Raw genomic sequence first — 17,860 nt, 5'->3', positions numbered from 1 at the left:
ATTCAAGTCCTCAGGCTTGAGTGGCTTGGCATTTTATTGCCTCAGTTAGCCACAGTCTGGCACTTTTTTTTTTTTTCTTCAAGACAGGGTTTCTCTATGTAGCTTTGGAGCCTATCCTGGAACTAACTCTTGTAGACCAGGCTTGTTCTCAAACTCACAGAGATCCTTCTGCCTCTGCCTCCCGATTGCTGGGATTAAAGGCGGGTGCCACCACCAATGGGCAGTCTGGCACTTTTTAACACACACACACACACACACACACACACACACACACACACTGTCCACACCTCTGTATTCACTACCTTAGAATGAAGGTCAAATAGTGGACTGTGAGTGGTCTGGATTGAGATGCTGACAGTCACAAGGTGGACCAGGTGTCGTCCTTGACAGTAACCTGCCTATAGAAACCTCCGAGTATCTCACTGGTTCGCCTAAGCAATGATTATGTGTGTGGCGGTGTGCCTGTCAATGTCTGAATGCTGGGAAGGAGAAATGAACAGACCTCGGAGACTCCACTGAGGGCAGAGGCAAGGGTGCCAGCCAATGCGCCAAAGGCAGGAAGGAACCCTGATGGGCATTTATCAGGAGTCCATGGTCACCCTCAGCTACAGAGCCAGTTTGAGGCTGACCACGGCACATGAAACCCTGTCTCAAAGAAAAAGAGCTAAACCCGCAGAGGGAAGGGTCTAGAGGAGGGGCCACACCAGGCATGGATTAAGCATGGCCACCAATGGAAGGAGAGACAGTAGAAGAGACCCCTGCCACTAGGAACAAAGCCACAGGAACTCCCTGGCCTATGAACTTTGCCCCAAACCTGCTGCACTCTGGGCAAGTTTGTCCTCTCAAACTCTGCTTTGAATACGCCCCACTGGACAGAAGGAGGAAGGACCTCTAAGAGGTGAGTAGCTCTCTACTCTCTGTGGTGCACTGTGAGCCAATTGAGGGCTTTTCTCTATGGAAGCCCGAGTGTCTAGGCCACTCTCAATCCCCATTCTCATCTTGGACTCTGCCAGCAAGCAAGCAGGCCAGCTTCAGATGTGTCCCTTGTCCTTGTACCACGAGCTAAGGACCTCTTTTCTCTGGAGCTTGCACGGCTGTACCACTGTGCCTACCCCATTTATCAGGGGCTGTAAGTGGGCCTCGCCCTTTCTTCCTTCTGTTGGTGGCTGTGTTTGGTGTGGCCTTGCCTTTGCATTTTAATTTTGAGATGGGGTTTCTATGTGGCTGAGGGTGATCTTCAACCTCTGATAGTCCTACCCCTGTCTTCCAAGTGTTGGAGTCACAGGCATCATCACCATGCTGGGTTTACGAATGAGGACCAAATTCATGCCTGTACATGCTAGGCAAACAAACCCTCTGCCAACTGAGCTCCACACACCCAGCCTGCAGACTCTGCTTGGTGTAAAGAGAAAAAAAGGCCTCTTCGGCCCAGGGCTAGGCACATGTTTCCCCCTCGTTTCTTCTAGTGACTGGTCTGCAGCGCCCACCTACCACTATTCAGAATTTTTGTTCATTTGTTTGGTTTTTGGTTTTTCAAGACAAGGTTTCTCCGTAGCCCTGGCTGTCCCAGAACTCTCTCTGGAGACCAGGCTGGCCTTGAACTTGCAGAGATTCCTCTGCCTCTACTTCCCAACTGCTGGGATTAAAGCTTTATTCTTACTATTAATTTTATGTGTATGAGTGTTTTGCTTACATGTATGTCTAGGCATGACCTGTATGCCTGGTGCCGAAAGAGGCACCTGGTGCAGAGGAGGGCACTAGATTCCCTGAGACTAGAGTTAATAGATGGTTGTGGACCACCATATGGGTGCTGGGAATTGGACCCAGGTTCTTCTGGAAGATCAGTCAGCATTCCGAACCATTGAGCCACCTCTCCAGTGTGTCCCCTCTTTAAATATCTGATTCCAGCTGGAATTGATTTTAGTACTTGGTATGGGTTTCTCCAAGTGATTCACCGAGGGTTCCGACACCACTGAGCACACAATCCAGTCCTTAGCTACTTAATAATCTGCTAAATTTCTGCATTGATTGGGCTGACTGCCAGGCCAGGTATAGGCGACAAGGGGGCTTCTGCTCCCACACTGGCTTCGGGGGTGTTCTTACCTCGCTCACTGCTTTCCTTAGAACTCGAGTGTCCTCATTCTGGGACAAGTACTGAGCCTCAAACAGGGAGATGTTTTCTTCCAGCTGGTGGGCCCTTTCAGTGAGCTGGTCCACGAACAGATCCTGACAAAAACAAAAGGGGCCGTCAGGAGCTGTTGGCAGCTGAGGACAGCCCTCCCCAGGGTGGCCAGCCTGAGAGCTTTCTGTGGTGGTGAGCGGTGCACCGCTGACAGGGTTACCTGCTTTTTCTTCTCTAACTCAGCTCGCGTCTTCTCCATCTCCGTCTTCCTCACCACCTGTTTCATCACCAGGATGTCGTCCCGCACGTCCTGGTCTATGTTTTGCATGTAGAACAGGTGCAGGGCCAGGCTCTCCATGTCGGCCTGCAGGGCTGCCACTGTGGAGGGGGAGGCTGTCACGCTCTGCCCATGTGCTATCCCAGGGTTTGGGATCCTTGGGACAGCACTCTACCCTGCACCTTCCTTTGTGGAGGGACTGGAGACACTTGTAACCCTGGCTGCCTGGACCTGGCCATAGGGACCAAGTCACCTGGATGGAGACAGATTTTCCTTTTTGATTTTCGAGAGTCTCTTCTATATCCGAGGGTAGCCTCAAACTACTGGTTCTCCTGCCTCCACCTCCTTCCTAGTGCTAGGATTAGAGGCATATGCCTCCACCCCTACACTGAGGACTCTGTGTGTGTGTGTGTGTGTGTGTGTGTGTGTGTGTGTGTGTCTGTGTGTGTGTGTGTGTGTGTGTATCCATATGTTCACTTGTGTAGAAGCTAGAGATGGAGGCCAGCTGTCTTCCCCTATCACTTTCTACCTTATTGGTTTTTAATTTTTCCTTTTTATTTTAAGTGTATGGGTGCTATGCCTGCATGTCTCTCTCTCTCTCTCTCTCTCTCTCTCTCTCTCTCTCTCTCTCTCTCTCTCTCTCTCTGTGTGTGTGTGTGTGTGTACCACCTACATGTTTGGTGCCCTCCTAGGCCAGAAGAGGACACGAGATTTCCTAGAAATGGATTCATAGATGGCTATGAGCCGCCACATGGGTGCTGGGAATTGGATCTGGGTTCTCTGCAAGAGCCCCCAGTGCTCTTAACTGCTGAGCCCTCTCTTCAGTTCCCTACCTTACTGTTGAACAAGGTCTCTCACAGCATCTGGAGCCACCTGATTGGGCAGGACGGTGAGCCAGCCCTCGGGATCTTCCTGTCTCTCCCTCCCAGAACTACAATTACAAGTGGACGGCACTGTGCCCAGCCTCGAAGGTGGGCTCCTGGCATCCAGACTCAGATCCTCGGGCTCTAACACACAGCACCTCACTCACTGAGCTGTGTTCCCAGCCCCCCACCCCCCAATCTATAAACTACAAAGACCTCCACTCTGCTGCACAAGGATTTCTCATATAATCAGAGGGCGAAAAGGAGCAAGAATACAAGAAGCAGTCAGGCGTGGTGGTGCAGGTCTACAGTCTGAGCAGAGGCTGGTCACGAGTTCTAGGCCAGCCAGAATAGCACAGTCAGACCATGTCTCAGAAAAGTATATATGTTTACATACACACATTCCACACCCACAAATCACACGCCCACCGCCTAGTGCGTTTAGAGACTGGTGCTGGGCGAGGCCACCTCACAGGTTTCTTACTGGTTAACAGCGAGGCCCCCAAGCACAGCAGTCTGAGCTCCGCTGAAGCCCCTCCCACAAAGACCCAAGGCAGTGCAGCTGCAAGGGGAGGGAGGGCTGCCTCTCGGGCAGGGCCTCCAGGAGGCAGCACAAAATCACAGTTCCAATGGATTCCCTTAACAAAACTCACTGGGGACTGTGTGAGGCTGGGATGACTGGTGAAGCTGATGTGTTTGGGAAGCTACACTTCAGTCAACGGATGTTTGCTCTGGCTGGGGTCTAGATTAACGGTAAGCACTTCCTTAGCATGTTGATGGCTCTGGTTTTCACCTCCACCCCACCCCCATATTGCAAAACAAATAAGTAAATACCAGTGGCTATAAAAATATATCAATAAATAACCACTGATAAATACATAAAATTTATCTGTGGTTAAGAGCACTGACTGCTCTTGCAGAGGACTTGGGTTCAGTTCCCAGCACCACCACGGCAGCTCACAACTCTCTGTGACTACAGTTCCAGGGGACCCAAGGCCCTTTCTGACGTCCATGGGTAGCAGGTGTGCACACTTGGAGCACACACACATGCAGGTGACACATGCAGGTGACACCCAGGGCAGGCGCAGTGCACGTAGGAGGCAGAGGCAGGAAGGTTTCCGCTAGCTTGAGGCCATCCAGGTCTACATAGTGAGTTCCAGGACAGCCTGGGCTACACAGTAAGACCCTGTCTCAAAACCAAACCAAACCACCCATACTGGTAAAATAGAAATAAATCTTTTAAAAACAAGAAAATTTAAGAAATGGACAGATAGGAGATGGACAGGCAAACACACAGATGAGTGTAGCAGCCGGGACATGCCTGTTTGAATGTTGAAGGGTCTACACAGAAAGCTGCATGAGAAAAGAAAGTCTTAGAACATAACACGGGGAGAGGGGGGCTGGAGAGATGGCTCAGAGGTTAAGAGCACCGACTGCTCTTCCAGAGGTCCTGAGTTCAATTCCCAGCAACCGCATGGTGGCTCACAAACATCCATTAAAAAATCTGGTGTGCAGATATACATGGAAGCATAATGTTGTATACATAATAAATAAATAAAATCTTAAAAAAATAAAAAAACAAAACTGAGTTAAAAAAAAAAAAACCACGGATAACCCCATAGCACTGCAGCACACCCTGGCTCCTGGTAGGGCTTCCCAGGAAGGAGGGAGGCAGGCTGGAGCTGGCTTGAGGTACCCTCGGTACATTCTGGCCTCTTTCAACACTAGCTGCTGGTGCTTTTCTTTGTTTCGGGTTTTAGTCATTTGCCTGCAGAGAGCCTGGTGCGGTTTTCCTCCTGTGTTGATCTTCTCGGACCAGACTGGACCATGGGGTCACTGCTGTCCAAACAGTGTGGGAGCTTTCCACCTGTGATGTCTTTGTCTTCTGTCCTCCCTGTCCTGTCTTCTGTCCACTCGAAGGAGCTCAGGGTTCACCAAGTTCCCACTCCCTCCCTCCTGTCTTTTCTCCTGTGATTTATTTGGGGGCAGTTTCTGTTCAGTGAGCTTGGCTGTTTCAGCCCTCACTTATGAGTTCATTTCCTTGAAGTGAAAACAGTGGGTGGAGGCAGGACATACTTGACCTGGGGACAGGTGCCACCTGACAGCACCATGAAACATGGCTTCATTTGAGCACAAGGTCTTTAGAGAGGCTATCAAGATTAAGTGTGGTCACTATGATGGTCTAGGCTTGTCTGAAGAGGAGGCCAGGACACAGGAATGATCATACAGGAGTACGGACAGAATGCTCCATCCCCCACTGGAGAGAGGGGCCTGGGAGGACCCAGTCCTGACCGTCCTGTAGGGAGATAAGTGCCTGTTGGTGACGCAGCAGCCTCAGTGTGGCAACTGAAGCAGCCTTCCTCCCCCTCACACTCTTCCCCAAGCACACCAAGGTCAACTTGTCTTTGCCAGGTGAGTGACCGAGTCAGTGTTTCAATTATTCTTCTAAATTTTCATTCCTTCGGGTATTAGTGAACATGAGTTGGTTTCATAGTTTAATTTCCAGGGACCCATTTTCCTTCTCCAGAGAGCCTGCTTATCTCCTGGGGTGTTTGTCTTTTGTTGGCTGGCTCATAGGAATGATGAGAGTCCCTCGTCATAAAAACACAGTGGGCAGAATTCTCGCAGAGCTTCCCTGGCTCTGCCCGTCAGTGTTACTTGGTCCTCTATTGTATCAATGGGAAGATTAAGCAATGGTCCAGTCCTTCAGGGAGGTTTTCGAGGGAGAGAAGCCTGTCTACACTGTGAGCTGTGGTAGATGGGAGCCTGGCAACATGATGCTCCTTCTGGCTCCGTGGCTATGGGGCCTCACAGCAGGTTTGCAGCAGGGCTAGGCCAGCTTTCAGCATGTGCCAGGGTCTGCAGTATTGGCAAGAGGGGCCTTGAGTTTTAATGCCATGTTCTGCCTTTGTTGTTTTCTCTTGATTTGGAGGTAAGCGGGGAAAGCAGGGAGAGGTTCTTGATAAACACTATAGGTTGAAGGTGTCCTCCTGAAATACAGTTGCTGGAAACCTGATCCCAAGTGCAGCAGTGCAGGAAGCTGGGGACAGATGGGACGTGCCCAGGTTGCACACCTCCACCTGGGCTATGGTGGATTATTGTATCGAGCCAAAGGACTTGAGCCTGCATGACCCCCCCCCCACCCCCACCACTTGTCCTCTCTCGTCTCTGCCCTTCAGCCTTATTAGATGCTATATCACAAGACATATGCTGGTCCCTCCATATTGGACATCTTGTTCTCCAGAATCGTGTGACTGAAGGTTGGTGGAGTGTGTTCCTGGCATGCATGAGGCCCTGGGTTTGATTCCCCAGTGCCTCACACACCAAGTGCAGTGGCACACATGAAACCAGCCCCGAGGAGGTGGAAGCAGGACGCTCAGAAGTTCAAGGTCACCCTACTTCAGAAATCTAAGGCCAGCCTGGGCTACACGGCACACACTGCCTCCTAAAATCAAGCAAGCAAGCAAACAAACAAACAAACAAAATGCTGTTCACTGCCAGTGTCCCCGTGGGATTCTGTTATAGAAGCATCCAAATGGAAGCCCCAGAAGTCCCACCCACATTCCTCAGAGCTCAAAATACTTCTTGCCAGAAGAGACACCAGGCCCAGCACCTGCTTCCTCTCCTTTACTTTCAAAACATTTTGCTCTTATTTTAGGAACAGAGTGGAGAAAGACCAGCTGGAAACATCAGGATACACAAAGGACGGGAAGCTACTGGTGCCCGGCGAGGGAGCCACTGCTCACTGTCCACTCTGCCCTCTGTCATCTACTTGGTGAGGGTGGTGTGTGCCTTCAGTAGGGACCCTGTTATGATATGTACAGCTGCCCTGCCAACCACACATGGTTCCTAAGCTACCTGGTTTTCCACTCAGCTGCCCCTCAGACCCTATGGCTGCCCTGTCGTGCAGGGGCACAGCCTCTCCCAGTTCTGAGCTCCACGAGCCTGCTATGCATCCCCTGGATTCAACCCTGGGACCGCCACAGCCCCTGCACACTTCTGGTTCGGAGTCTCTACACCTGACCCCTGCCAGTCTCAGCCTTTGCTGCTCTACCTAGTGAGGAGGCTTTTCTGGCACTGCTGGGCCCTCCTTTCCTAAAAAAAAAAAAAAAAAAAAGATGGGAGCCCCTCCTAGACATGCAATTGCTTTGTTGGTATCTTCAGCAACATGTGGACACACACTTAGGGAGATAGCCGTGGGCGGCATGGCCCTAGGTTCTCGGGGTCCGTGGGACACACAGACGCCTTACACATCTTTCGCTCCTCGTTGGCAGTTGCACAGGTCTTGTTGTAGAGGGCCCGGGTGTTCTGCAGCTCCTCCTCCCTCTGCCTCCTCTCGCACGCTGCCAGAGAGTGACGGTCATGACTCTTCTCCAGCAGCATCTGCAGGCGGGCCAGGTGCTGCTGGACCCCGTAGAGGTTCACACCCAGCTCCTGCCTCTGGACTCGGCTTTGCTTGGTGGCCACATCCTGTTACCAGAGGAAGAGACAGAGTTGAGGCAGACCCAGGGGTGCCCACCGGGCTGGGAGGACGACAAGAACCCGTACGCACCAGCTCTTGGATGTCTAGCTTCATTTTGTCTATCTGCCGGTTGAGGTAGCTCTTCAGGGCCTCCTGGAATCTGACCATCAGGGGCTAAGCAACAGAAAGCCACAAGCAGTCAGTTACGCTCACCGTCTCAAGCGGGGCTCAGCCTAGGTCCGGCGGCTGCCTGGCATTGTCCCTCCCTCCCCTCTCTGGAGGTGAGCGTGGGTGGGTGGGGGTGGTATGGGCAGACACACATAATTTCCCGGCCCAGGCTCTTCCTGTGGAAGCCACAGTTCCGGGCACCTCATGGCTGATGCCAGACACTGCAGAGGTTTGGCTGAGGGGCTGCTGAAGTGCTGAGGGGTGTTTGTCCAGATTGACCAGCAGCAGCCGTCACCCCAGTGTCAATTGGGGGCTCAGAGGATTTTTCCCTGTGCTTCCTCTGAGCTTCCTGGAGCACTGCAGCTCTCCAAACATGTCACTCAAATCAAATCTGCCTCTCTCCTTTGTTGCAAGTCTGGGACCAAGTGCCTTGGTGTGACTGCCAGGTTACAGTTAAGTGACGCGACCCCTTGCCTTCTTCCAGCAACCAGCATCGTCTGGATGCGTTTTTTTGGTTGTCAGGACAAAGAAATGGGTGGACGCCAGAGATTTGGCTCCATGTCCTACAGTATCCAGACCCCTCACAGAGGACAGTCAGTCCTCAAAAAAACAAAACAAAGGAAAAAAAGGGGGGGGGGGCAGTGTCCTGGTTAGGTTTTTTTTTTTATTTTTTTATTTTGTCAATTTGACAAAGGAGAGCCATCTGAGAAGGGGGAACCTTAATTGGGAAAGTATCCCCATTAGGCTGGCCTATAGGGAAGTCTGCGGGGCTTTTTCTAGATCAGCGATTGATTCAGGAGGGCCCAGCCCACAGTGGATGGCACCTCCCCTGGGCAGGTGGCTCTGGGCTGTTTAAGAAAGAAAACTGAGCAAGCCACATGGGGCATCGGTAAGGAGCACCACTCCATGGCCTCTGCTCAGGCCCTGCCTCCTGGTTCCTGCCTTGAGTTCCTGCCCTGACCTCCCTTCATGCTGGACTATAATTGTCGACAGAAATAAACCTGTTCCTCCTCAGGTAGCTTTTGGTCATGGTGTTTGCCAGGGAACATAAAATGAGCTAAATCAGCCAGGAAACAAAGCAGAAAGCCTAACTAATGTGCAACCAGCCCCTGAGGGCAAACAGCACTGGGCAGTTGGCTGGATGCAGAGAAGGGCCCCGGGGACTTCCCCCTGCGCCGGCCAAAAGCAAAACCTGAGGACTTTTTCTTACGTGGTCTGGGTCCAGCACCACCAGTTGGGCACTGTCGTCATCTGCTTCGTCACTTCCTTCAGAGGCTTCTCTTTCGATCAGGATCTGTTCCTCAGGGCTGAGGGACTGGACATCTTCTCGAAACTGTATGTGGGTTTCTTCCCGGGGGCCAGGCGGGCGACGCGCTGTAAAAACAATCCGGGAGAGACAGCAAATGTCACCGAGGCTTGATCGTTGTATTCTGGGGAAGTAAGCATCTGGGTCCCACCCTCGAAGGATGTATTGGAAATTAGAGGGGAGAGCCGTCCAGTGGCAAGTTCTCAGGCTTAACCATGGTACCAACCATCAATGACTCAACATGTTCCACAGCATGGGCCACATTCTAGCAGTGGAAGAGACAGCAACTCACATGTGAGGAATGGAGAGGAAGGAGGAAGCCTACTGCGGGGCTTTCAAGTTAAAAAAAAAAAAAGAACACGGGGAGATGGCTCTGAGGTTAAAAATACTTGCTGCTCTGCCAGAGGCTACAGGTTTGGTTCCCAGCACCCATGTCAGGCAGTTGACACCTGTCTCCAACTCCAGCTCCAAGGGATCCAATGCCTTCTGGCCTTCATGAGTCTACACTCACGAGACCCTAACCCACAGACACATTTATACTCCTAAGTTAAAAAAAATCAAAACATTAAAAAAGACTGAAAAAGAAATGAAATTATAAGCTAGGTCACAGAGACCCATGTTCTGACTTCTGTTGCGTATGATCATTTATTTAGACACAGGGTCTCCCTATGTAGCCCTGGCTGGCCTAGAACTCATTCTGTAGACCAGGCTAGCCTTGAACTCACAGAGATCAGCCTGCTTTTGCCTCTCAAGCACTATGGAGATTAAAGGCGTAGGCTGTCATACCAGCTGTTGAGCAGAGTGATTTTTTATCTAATGTGCCCTGCTAGAACACAGTAGGTACCCAACAGATCACCAGCATAAGGCAGTAACTGGAACACAGTAGGCACTCAACAGATCACCATTGAATAGAGCACATAAAATACACAGTCAAGGCCTGCATGGTGGTGCACACCTGTAATCCTAACACGTGGGGCCTGGAGGCAGGGGGATCAGAAATTCAAGGCCAGTCTTAGACACATAAGGAGTCTGAGGCCATACCGGGCTCTGTGACAGCCTGTTTTGATTTTTATTTATTGCCTTTTATTATGTGTATGGGTTTATGTACATTAGTGTAGGTGCCCACAGAGACCAGAGGAGTCAGATCCTCCTGGAACTTGAATTACAGGTGGTTGTGAGCTGACTGATGAAGGTGCTGGCAATTGAACTCGGGCCCTCTGGAAGGGCCATGTGTGCCCTTAAATGCTGCATCATCTCTCCAGCCCCAACACCCTGTTTCAAACAAAACAATCCATACAAGCAAACAACAACAGCAAAATATTCAGGTAGAGCCAGGCGTTGGTGGCGCACACCTTTAATCCCAGCACTCGGGAGGCAGAGGCAGGTGGATCTCTGTGAGTTCAAGCCCAGCATGGTCTACAGAGTGAGTTCCAGGACAGTCTCCAAAGCCACAGAGAAACCCTATCTAGTAACCCCACCCCACCCCTGAAAAAAAAAAAAAGATGTTCAGGTAAAACTATGAGGTTGTGTGAGCTTCAGAGCAAGGGTTGGCCCAACAAACTGAATCTTCTGGGTGCCTCTGGGAGGCAAAGGGGCTCCTCCAGGGCCGGTTGGCAGACAACTGCATCACTTAGGAAAACTAGCCACATGCCTGGTAGAAACGGTCATTCTGTACCATTAGGAACTGCAACCCTGGTGTGTGTGTGACAGTCCTCCCGGGGCTGCCCTTCATGCAGCCATCCCACAGTGACAGTGACGGCAGCAGTGTGGACTGATAGTATCCACACCATCTTGCCTCCTCTGCAGCCATGTACCTGAGACTCTCCTGGCTCTGTTGCAGAGGCTTACCCGGGGCTCAGTGGTTCATGGATCCCCCTGCTTCAGCTTGCACATAGTGGGACTACAGGGTGAAGCACCATGTCCATTTTTGTGGACCAGGGCCTTCCTTGTGTGTGTGTGACAAGTGAGTCCCACCACTGGGCTGCATCCCTGGCTCTTGGCCCTGCATTTTTTTTTTAAAACTAAGCTAGACCTGCCTTGTTTTCACGTCACTCGTAGATAATGTGCGGCCTTGTGAGCTGAACCAAGCGTGCGCGTTTGCATTCTAGGGACTAAGCAGTCTCCCCAGCTGCTCCCCCACCACACACCGTGCCAGGATATTAGAGTCAGAGGAGGACACAGGTGTGCCCTTCACACTCAGCAGAGGGACATGTGATGGGAGTTGTCCCAGGATTCCACTTCCAGAGACCAGGAGGCAGCTGGAAGTGGGCAGTGGGGGGCGGCGGTCAGGGCTCTGGGTGCTGGGGCCTCATTAGCGTCCTTATCTGCACAATGGGGAATGGCTGCTACTTCCCTGGGTTGATATGAGGACTGGCTGGGTTGTCACAGTAAGGGCCCCATAGAGCCATCCACATCTGCTGAACACACACCTGACACTGGCTTCTTGGCTTCAGGGAAATGAGGTGACAGGTGTGGCCCCAGTGGCCTCACCTACACAGAAGGGAAGGTGGACTGGCTGAGCCGTTGCCAGGACAACCCTGGCAGATGCAGCATACCTGGTTCTTGTGCAGAAATTTCCTGTGTGTCCGAGAGTAAGTCATCCATCTCTGAGGAAGCCAGACTTCCCATGGCGCTCAGCCTGAAGCGATGTGGTGCCCCCACAGGAAGGATTCTCTGAGTAAGGCCCTCAAGGGGTCTCAGCTACAGACAGAAGGAGAGAAACAAATCAGTGAGGGTCGCTGTGTTACGGAGGAGTCGGTTTAATTGTGTCTCCTCCTGAGTGGGGCTCTTCGTGGACCTGGACAGACGTTCTGCTCTGCTGCCCAAATGCCAGAGACAGGAAAGCATGTCCTGAGCACACTTCTCGTAGGAGCACACCTCTGCTGTCCGTGCTCCCGCAGGGGCCTCACAGGGGATCACATCTCTTCCTCCATCTGAACACCTCCCCTTGATACAGACATTTGGCTCCCCCACCCCGCCCCTTGAGACAAAGTCTCTTATGTAGCCTCATGCCTCAACCTCCTGAGTGCTGAAATCACAGGCCTGCACTTTCACCCCGACTCGGTTCTATTTTTTAGCTTTTGAAGGGACTGCCGCAATTACTGTGATGGGTCGTCCTTACTGGGGCTGCTGAAGTAAATGCTGGCCCAGAAACTAGTGAGACAGGGCTTCACTATTCTGTTTACAAAGAACAAAGCCCCAGGATCCCATGAAGTAGGGGTGGCCAAACAGACACACAGAAGCTAAAGGTTCTCCTAAGCGTGAGCATCGCCTAGAGGCAGGCTCAAGGCCCTTGGCCTCAGTCCCAGCCCACGCCTGTTCCCACTCTACCTCTTCAGACTCTGAAGTGGACTCTGTGAGTTGGTTCTGAGGTACCCGGATCCCAAGGGACATTATGGGGGGGCACAGAGGCCAAAGCCTCCAGGAAGGACTTCTAATGAAAATCTAACAGTGGGTCTCTGCATACACTGACCCCCAACAATTCCTCCCACTACCTGTATTCCTATAGGCTGAGAGCCAGAAGGCAGAGGGAAGTAGGATCCTCCTAGGAGGTGTATCTGTCTTCTTGTCTTTGAAACCTTCATTTCGGCCGTTTTCTAGAAACTAGACCCAAGGGTGGAAATTGGATAAGAGCAAGTGGCTCATCTGTCACACACACCAAGGTGAGGACATTGCTCGGCTGTTGCCCTCCTCACCAAATTCACAAATTTGGGGGGGTTTTGTTTTCTTTTGTTGATTTGCCATGATGGTGTTTGGACCCAGGTAGCCCGGCAGGCACTCTACCAAGGAACCACAATGCAGCCTGCAAGAGTGGGTTTGATCAGAAAGCATGACAAGGGCTAATCAAACATGGAACCCCCACCCCCTTCCTCCAAACTTAGGAACTCTTAGCTTTCATGGGGTTGGGGGAGGAGGCAGGCCCACAGCTTCACGATTCAGGACAGTGGCTTCAGAGCAAAAGCAACCATATGCCACGGCAGTGGTGAGGCCCTGGACAAGGAAGCCACTTTTACCTCTCAGTTTCTTTTTTAATAAGGATTAAAAAATGTGTTTGGGGGGGGCTGGAGAGATGGCTTGGGGGTTAAGAGCACTGCCCGTTCTTCCAGAGGTCCTGAGTTCAATTCCCAGTAACCACATGGTGGTTCACAACCATCCGTTATGAGATCTGGTGCCCTCTTCTGGCCTGCAGGCAGACATGCAGACAGAATACTCCATACATAATAAATAAATAAATTTAAAAAAATGTGTTTGGGTGTTCATACATACACGTGTGCAGTGCCCATGGTGGCCAGAAGAGGCCATCAGATCCTCCCGGAACTGGAATTAAAGGTGGCTGTGAGCCACTGTGTGCATGCTGGGAATTGAACCAGGGTCCTTGCTGTGAGAGCGGCCAGTGTTCTAACCACTGAGATATCTCTCTAGCCCATCTTTCAGTTGCTTCGTCTGCACAGTGGAGTCAACAAGGGCTCCCACCTCCACAAGGTGGCACAGACACTGCATCAGGGGATAGCGCTGTACACAGCCTGGGTGGATGCAGCAAAAAGTGTTCCATCCTTCTCCCCTGGCTCTCTGCGTCCTGAGCAATTCACACCAGGTGGGACTGGGCCAAGGAGAGAGGCTGAAGGGGTGGAGACGGTTTGCGGGAGGTTGGTCACACACTGACTGCAGTCATCGGACAGGGCCAGGCCTCTCAGCACTGAGGTCAGGGGAGGCTCCCGTAAGTGATGACACTGATGTACACTTGTATAGATGTGTGTGTGCCTGTAAACACAGCCAAAAACGGTACATCTCCACATGTCTGTGCCCAGAGTGTGGAGGGACCTAGGGAAAGTGACACCCCAGGCCAGCGATCACTGCTGTGCACAGATCTTGCTCTCTGAACTGGTTTTCTGTTAATAGACATGGTGCTTTGGCAGAAGTGTCTGATGCTGGCCTCCACAGGAAGCAGGCAAGCGTGTGGCGCACAGACATACAACACCCATACACATAAAAGTGAATAAATAGAATTTTAAAATAAAAATTTTATAGATCTAAAATATTTAAAACTGTAAAATAAAATTTTAAATAGAAATTAAAAATAAGTAATAAGGTGGATGAGTTTGAGGCCAGCCAGGACTACATAGTGAGACCCAGTCTCACTAAATACATAACAACATAGATGGAGAATTATAATGGAACACACTTGATTGACATCAACCGTTGGCTGCCCCGTGCCTGTGCACACATGCCACACACACAAATAAACAGAAAAGAAACCTACCAAATCAGCAAACTAGAAAAACAAACAAACAAACAAACAAACCTCATACAGTTATCTCAGTAGACACACACAAAAAAAGTGATAAAATTCAAATTGATCATTTCATGGTAAATAAAACCAAAGTCCATAGCACCTAACAAGGTAGGAAAGAAGGAGCCTCCCCATGTTAATAAAAAGAATCTGCCAACCTCCCCTGCCCCCCACCCCGGGGGCCTCCAGAGTGGCAGGGAGAGCGGTGGACATAGATCTCAGGCTCCTGCAGCCTCACGCTGGAGGGCTGGCCAACGTGATCAGGAAGGAAAGAGAAGGAACAGGTAAGGGACAGAGTCACACACTCTTGTTCTCATAGGACAGATCATCTTCGTGAAAAAGACTGGATTCTAACAAGCCATTCTAAAGAACAAGGGGGCTTAACAACAATTAGTATATAGGGTGAGGTGTTTAAAAATCAACACACACACACACACACACACACACACACACACAAAGTGAAATAGAAACTTTTAAAAAACCATCAGCTTGCTGAGTTCCAGGACAGCCAGGGTGACACAGAGAGACCCTGTCTCCAGAAAAACAAAACTGAGAAGTTACTCACAGACAAGTCGTGTCGGTGGTGCAAACTGCTGGGCAGAAAATGAGACACTCTATATAAATAATAATAATCGTGCTGTGATTTTCCCCTGAGTTCCAAATATTCCACTTTTATATTCTGAACAATGAGAACATCTTCCCATAAAATGTTTTAAGTGCAGATGGGTTAGGAGTGGCTTTGCAGTGAGGGAGGCCGGCCCTTCTTCTTCTCTCACTAGTGCCAATCAAGCCACTCTCAGGGGCATCGAGGACACACCACCTGGGTGGCTCTGCCCAGGGACTCAAACCCAAGCCTCCTTGGAGGTAGTGCTGGAAAACCTACTCTGTGAGTGGCCAGGGAGAGAGCTAAAGAGAAGCTACACAGCACTGCGAGTCATCCTTAGACATTTGATAAGCTGCAAAATGAGACCTGAGAACTTCCAGGAAATGATGGAGAGAGAATTGCCGGATTTTCCCCCTGTGGTGTTGGGGACCCAACCCAAATCTCCCACCCTGCTAGGGGAGCCCCAGTTTAGGCTTTAAGGGCTCAGCTATCCTGTAACTCTCAGCTGTGGACTGGTTTCCACAGAACTGAAAAAAACCCCTCCTGTAGTCAGGCTCTCTGAGACTCACAAGTTTAAAAAAAAAAAAAAAAAAAAAAAAAAGGAGCAGTTTAGGAAAGTGCGCACAAGGCCCTGCTGCAAAGGTTGTGCGAGCAGTAAAATAATAATGATGGTGGTGGTGATGGTGGTAATACTACTAGCCATGGCTTTGGGGAGGAGACTCTGGGAGGGGTGCTCTACCTACAAGTCCTGCAGCGAGCCCCAGGGATGCTGAACTGGGCTTCTGGGGATGTAGCTGCCTTTGAGTCATCCATGCTCCTTTAAGTGACCCCAGTAAACTCACTGGTTCTCCAAACTGGACTTTGGCAGAATCATTACATTGGCCTGTTGCTAGTTCACTGTCTGGGGCCAGGAGACATTTGTCAGAGTCTCCCCAGGAAAAGGCACAGGATGCCATGTGAGAAGCACACGTGAAAGCTTTTGGAGGTGACATATCAGATTTGAAACTTACCTGTGGCACCTAAGAAACTCAAATACGTTTTTTTTTTTTTTTTAAATTGTACTTCCTCTGTAAATTGGTAATTGCTTTAAATTTTGGTGCTGGCCTAGCAGGTTCAAGACCCTACATTTAACCCCCAAACAAACATCTCAACACATAAGCCACTAGCAATAGATGACAATTTAAATGTAAATGGATCTGATTTGTTTGTTTCTTTGTTTGAGGTGAGGTCTTTTTAAGAGCCAGGCTGGCTGGGAGCTCAAGATCCTCTGCCTCAGCATTCTCTCTGGGTGCTGGGCTGGGGTGATGAGTGAGTGCCATCATGCCCAATTCATTTGAATTTTGATAAATGAGAAATTTAATTTCTCTTTTGAGCCACACTGCTCTGGAAGACTACAGAGCCCTGGATGCATGCACGTGTATGGATAGTGGCTACAGAATGTCCCCAGCCTGGCGTTTGGCAGCTTGGATGTGAGGTTCAGGTCCTCTCAGCATTGGCCTACATTTGCTAAGAAATTCCTAATAGGGTGTGCTCGAAGGTTTGGGTCCACTTGAGAAAATGCTTCTCTCAGGTTGGCCTATAGCCAAGTTTGTGGGACATTTTCTTAATTAGCGATTGATGTGGGAGCTCTCAGAGAACAGTGGACTGCACTACAACACTAGATTTTATAAGAAAGCAACTTGAGCAAGCCAAGAGGAGTGAGCTAGAAGCAGGGCTCCTCCTTGGCCTGTTCCAGTCATGAGCTCCTGCCCTGACTCCCCTTCAGGGTGGACTATGATCAAGACGTGTAAGCCAAATAAACCCTTTCCTCCCCAAGTGGCTTCTGGTAGAAAACCCTGACTGAGGTAGAGGTAGTGTGCCTTTAAGCTCCTCTCATCGGGTGGGTGAGGACCTCGTGAGCAGTAAGGCGCTTGCACAAACACCAAGGGACACGCACCTGGCTGACCTGTCTGCGTCGTAAGGCCTCATATATGCCCAAGGATGTGTCAGGAAAGTCGAGCCCGGTTCCTTCAGATACAAAAGCATTGATATCCTCTGAAGTCATTTCCCAGGAGCTGACGTCTGAGGAGGCTAATTCTGGGGAGCTGATCCTCTCCGACAAGTCATCCCTCTCAGAGAAGGTGTACCTCTCTTCTCTCCCAGGAAGGTCAAGTTTCCCACCTGGGACATTTTCCCCAGCGGGCTCCCCTTCCCCTTGAGGGCTGGCCTCTCCAGTGATGGACTCCAAACGCATATCTAGGATGTCCTCCCCAATGGCATCCAAGTCCATGTGTTCCATGTCTAGTTCTGATGTGTCCTCTCCAGAGGATCTCTCTCTCATTTTTGGAGCAAACTTTCCGATGGATTCCACTTCTGTTTCTTGGAGAAACTCTCTGATGGATTCCAATTCTGTTTCTTGGGGAGTCTCTCTGATGGATTCCAATTCTGTTTCTTGGGTAGTGTCTCCACTGGATTCCACTTCCCCTTCAGGGATGGCTATTCCTTCCGTCCTGACTTTCTCGTCGTCCACCATGTCTCCTTCAAGTCTGCCTTCACTTTCTGCTCTAATGTCCTCTTCAGGACCCTTGGTGGCATCTCCACCCTCATCAACTTCTTGGCCATTGTTTTCCATTGGTGGTGACGACACCTGTTCCAGGGTGGCAAGAAATCCCAGGGAAGAAAATGCAACAGTGAGAGATGTTAGGGTGGCGGGGGGGGGCGGACACATCTCCACCCCCCCCATTTCCAAGAGATTACGTTTTGCACTTTAATGTAACCTCTCTAGTTTC

The 17,860-nt window shown here is 50.6% G+C and overlaps 1 protein-coding gene across 3 annotated transcripts in view; it reads right to left on the bottom strand.

The window, feature by feature from the left end:
* Ccdc40 (coiled-coil domain containing 40) overlaps positions 1 to 17,860 on the bottom strand; it is a 44,736-nt gene that overhangs the window by 23,083 nt on the left and 3,793 nt on the right. For 2 of the 3 annotated variants that reach the window (XM_027425491.2, XM_027425492.2), the window contains exons 3-9: positions 17,029 to 17,718; positions 11,754 to 11,898; positions 9,103 to 9,266; positions 7,815 to 7,898; positions 7,513 to 7,732; positions 2,343 to 2,500; positions 2,104 to 2,226 (exon numbers count right to left, since the gene is read on the bottom strand). In XM_027425491.2, the coding sequence (XP_027281292.1) occupies positions 2,104 to 2,226; positions 2,343 to 2,500; positions 7,513 to 7,732; positions 7,815 to 7,898; positions 9,103 to 9,266; positions 11,754 to 11,898; positions 17,029 to 17,718 (1,584 nt within the window). The remainder of the gene's footprint in view (positions 1 to 2,103; positions 2,227 to 2,342; positions 2,501 to 7,512; positions 7,733 to 7,814; positions 7,899 to 9,102; positions 9,267 to 11,753; positions 11,899 to 17,028; positions 17,719 to 17,860) is intronic. The other variant, XM_027425493.2, reaches the window with a different exon arrangement.

The sequence above is a fragment of the Cricetulus griseus genome, chromosome 7, assembly GCF_003668045.3.
Source record: "Cricetulus griseus strain 17A/GY chromosome 7, alternate assembly CriGri-PICRH-1.0, whole genome shotgun sequence".
NCBI classification, from domain to species: Eukaryota; Metazoa; Chordata; class Mammalia; order Rodentia; family Cricetidae; genus Cricetulus; species Cricetulus griseus.
This window is presented reverse-complemented; position numbering and strand designations above follow the sequence as displayed.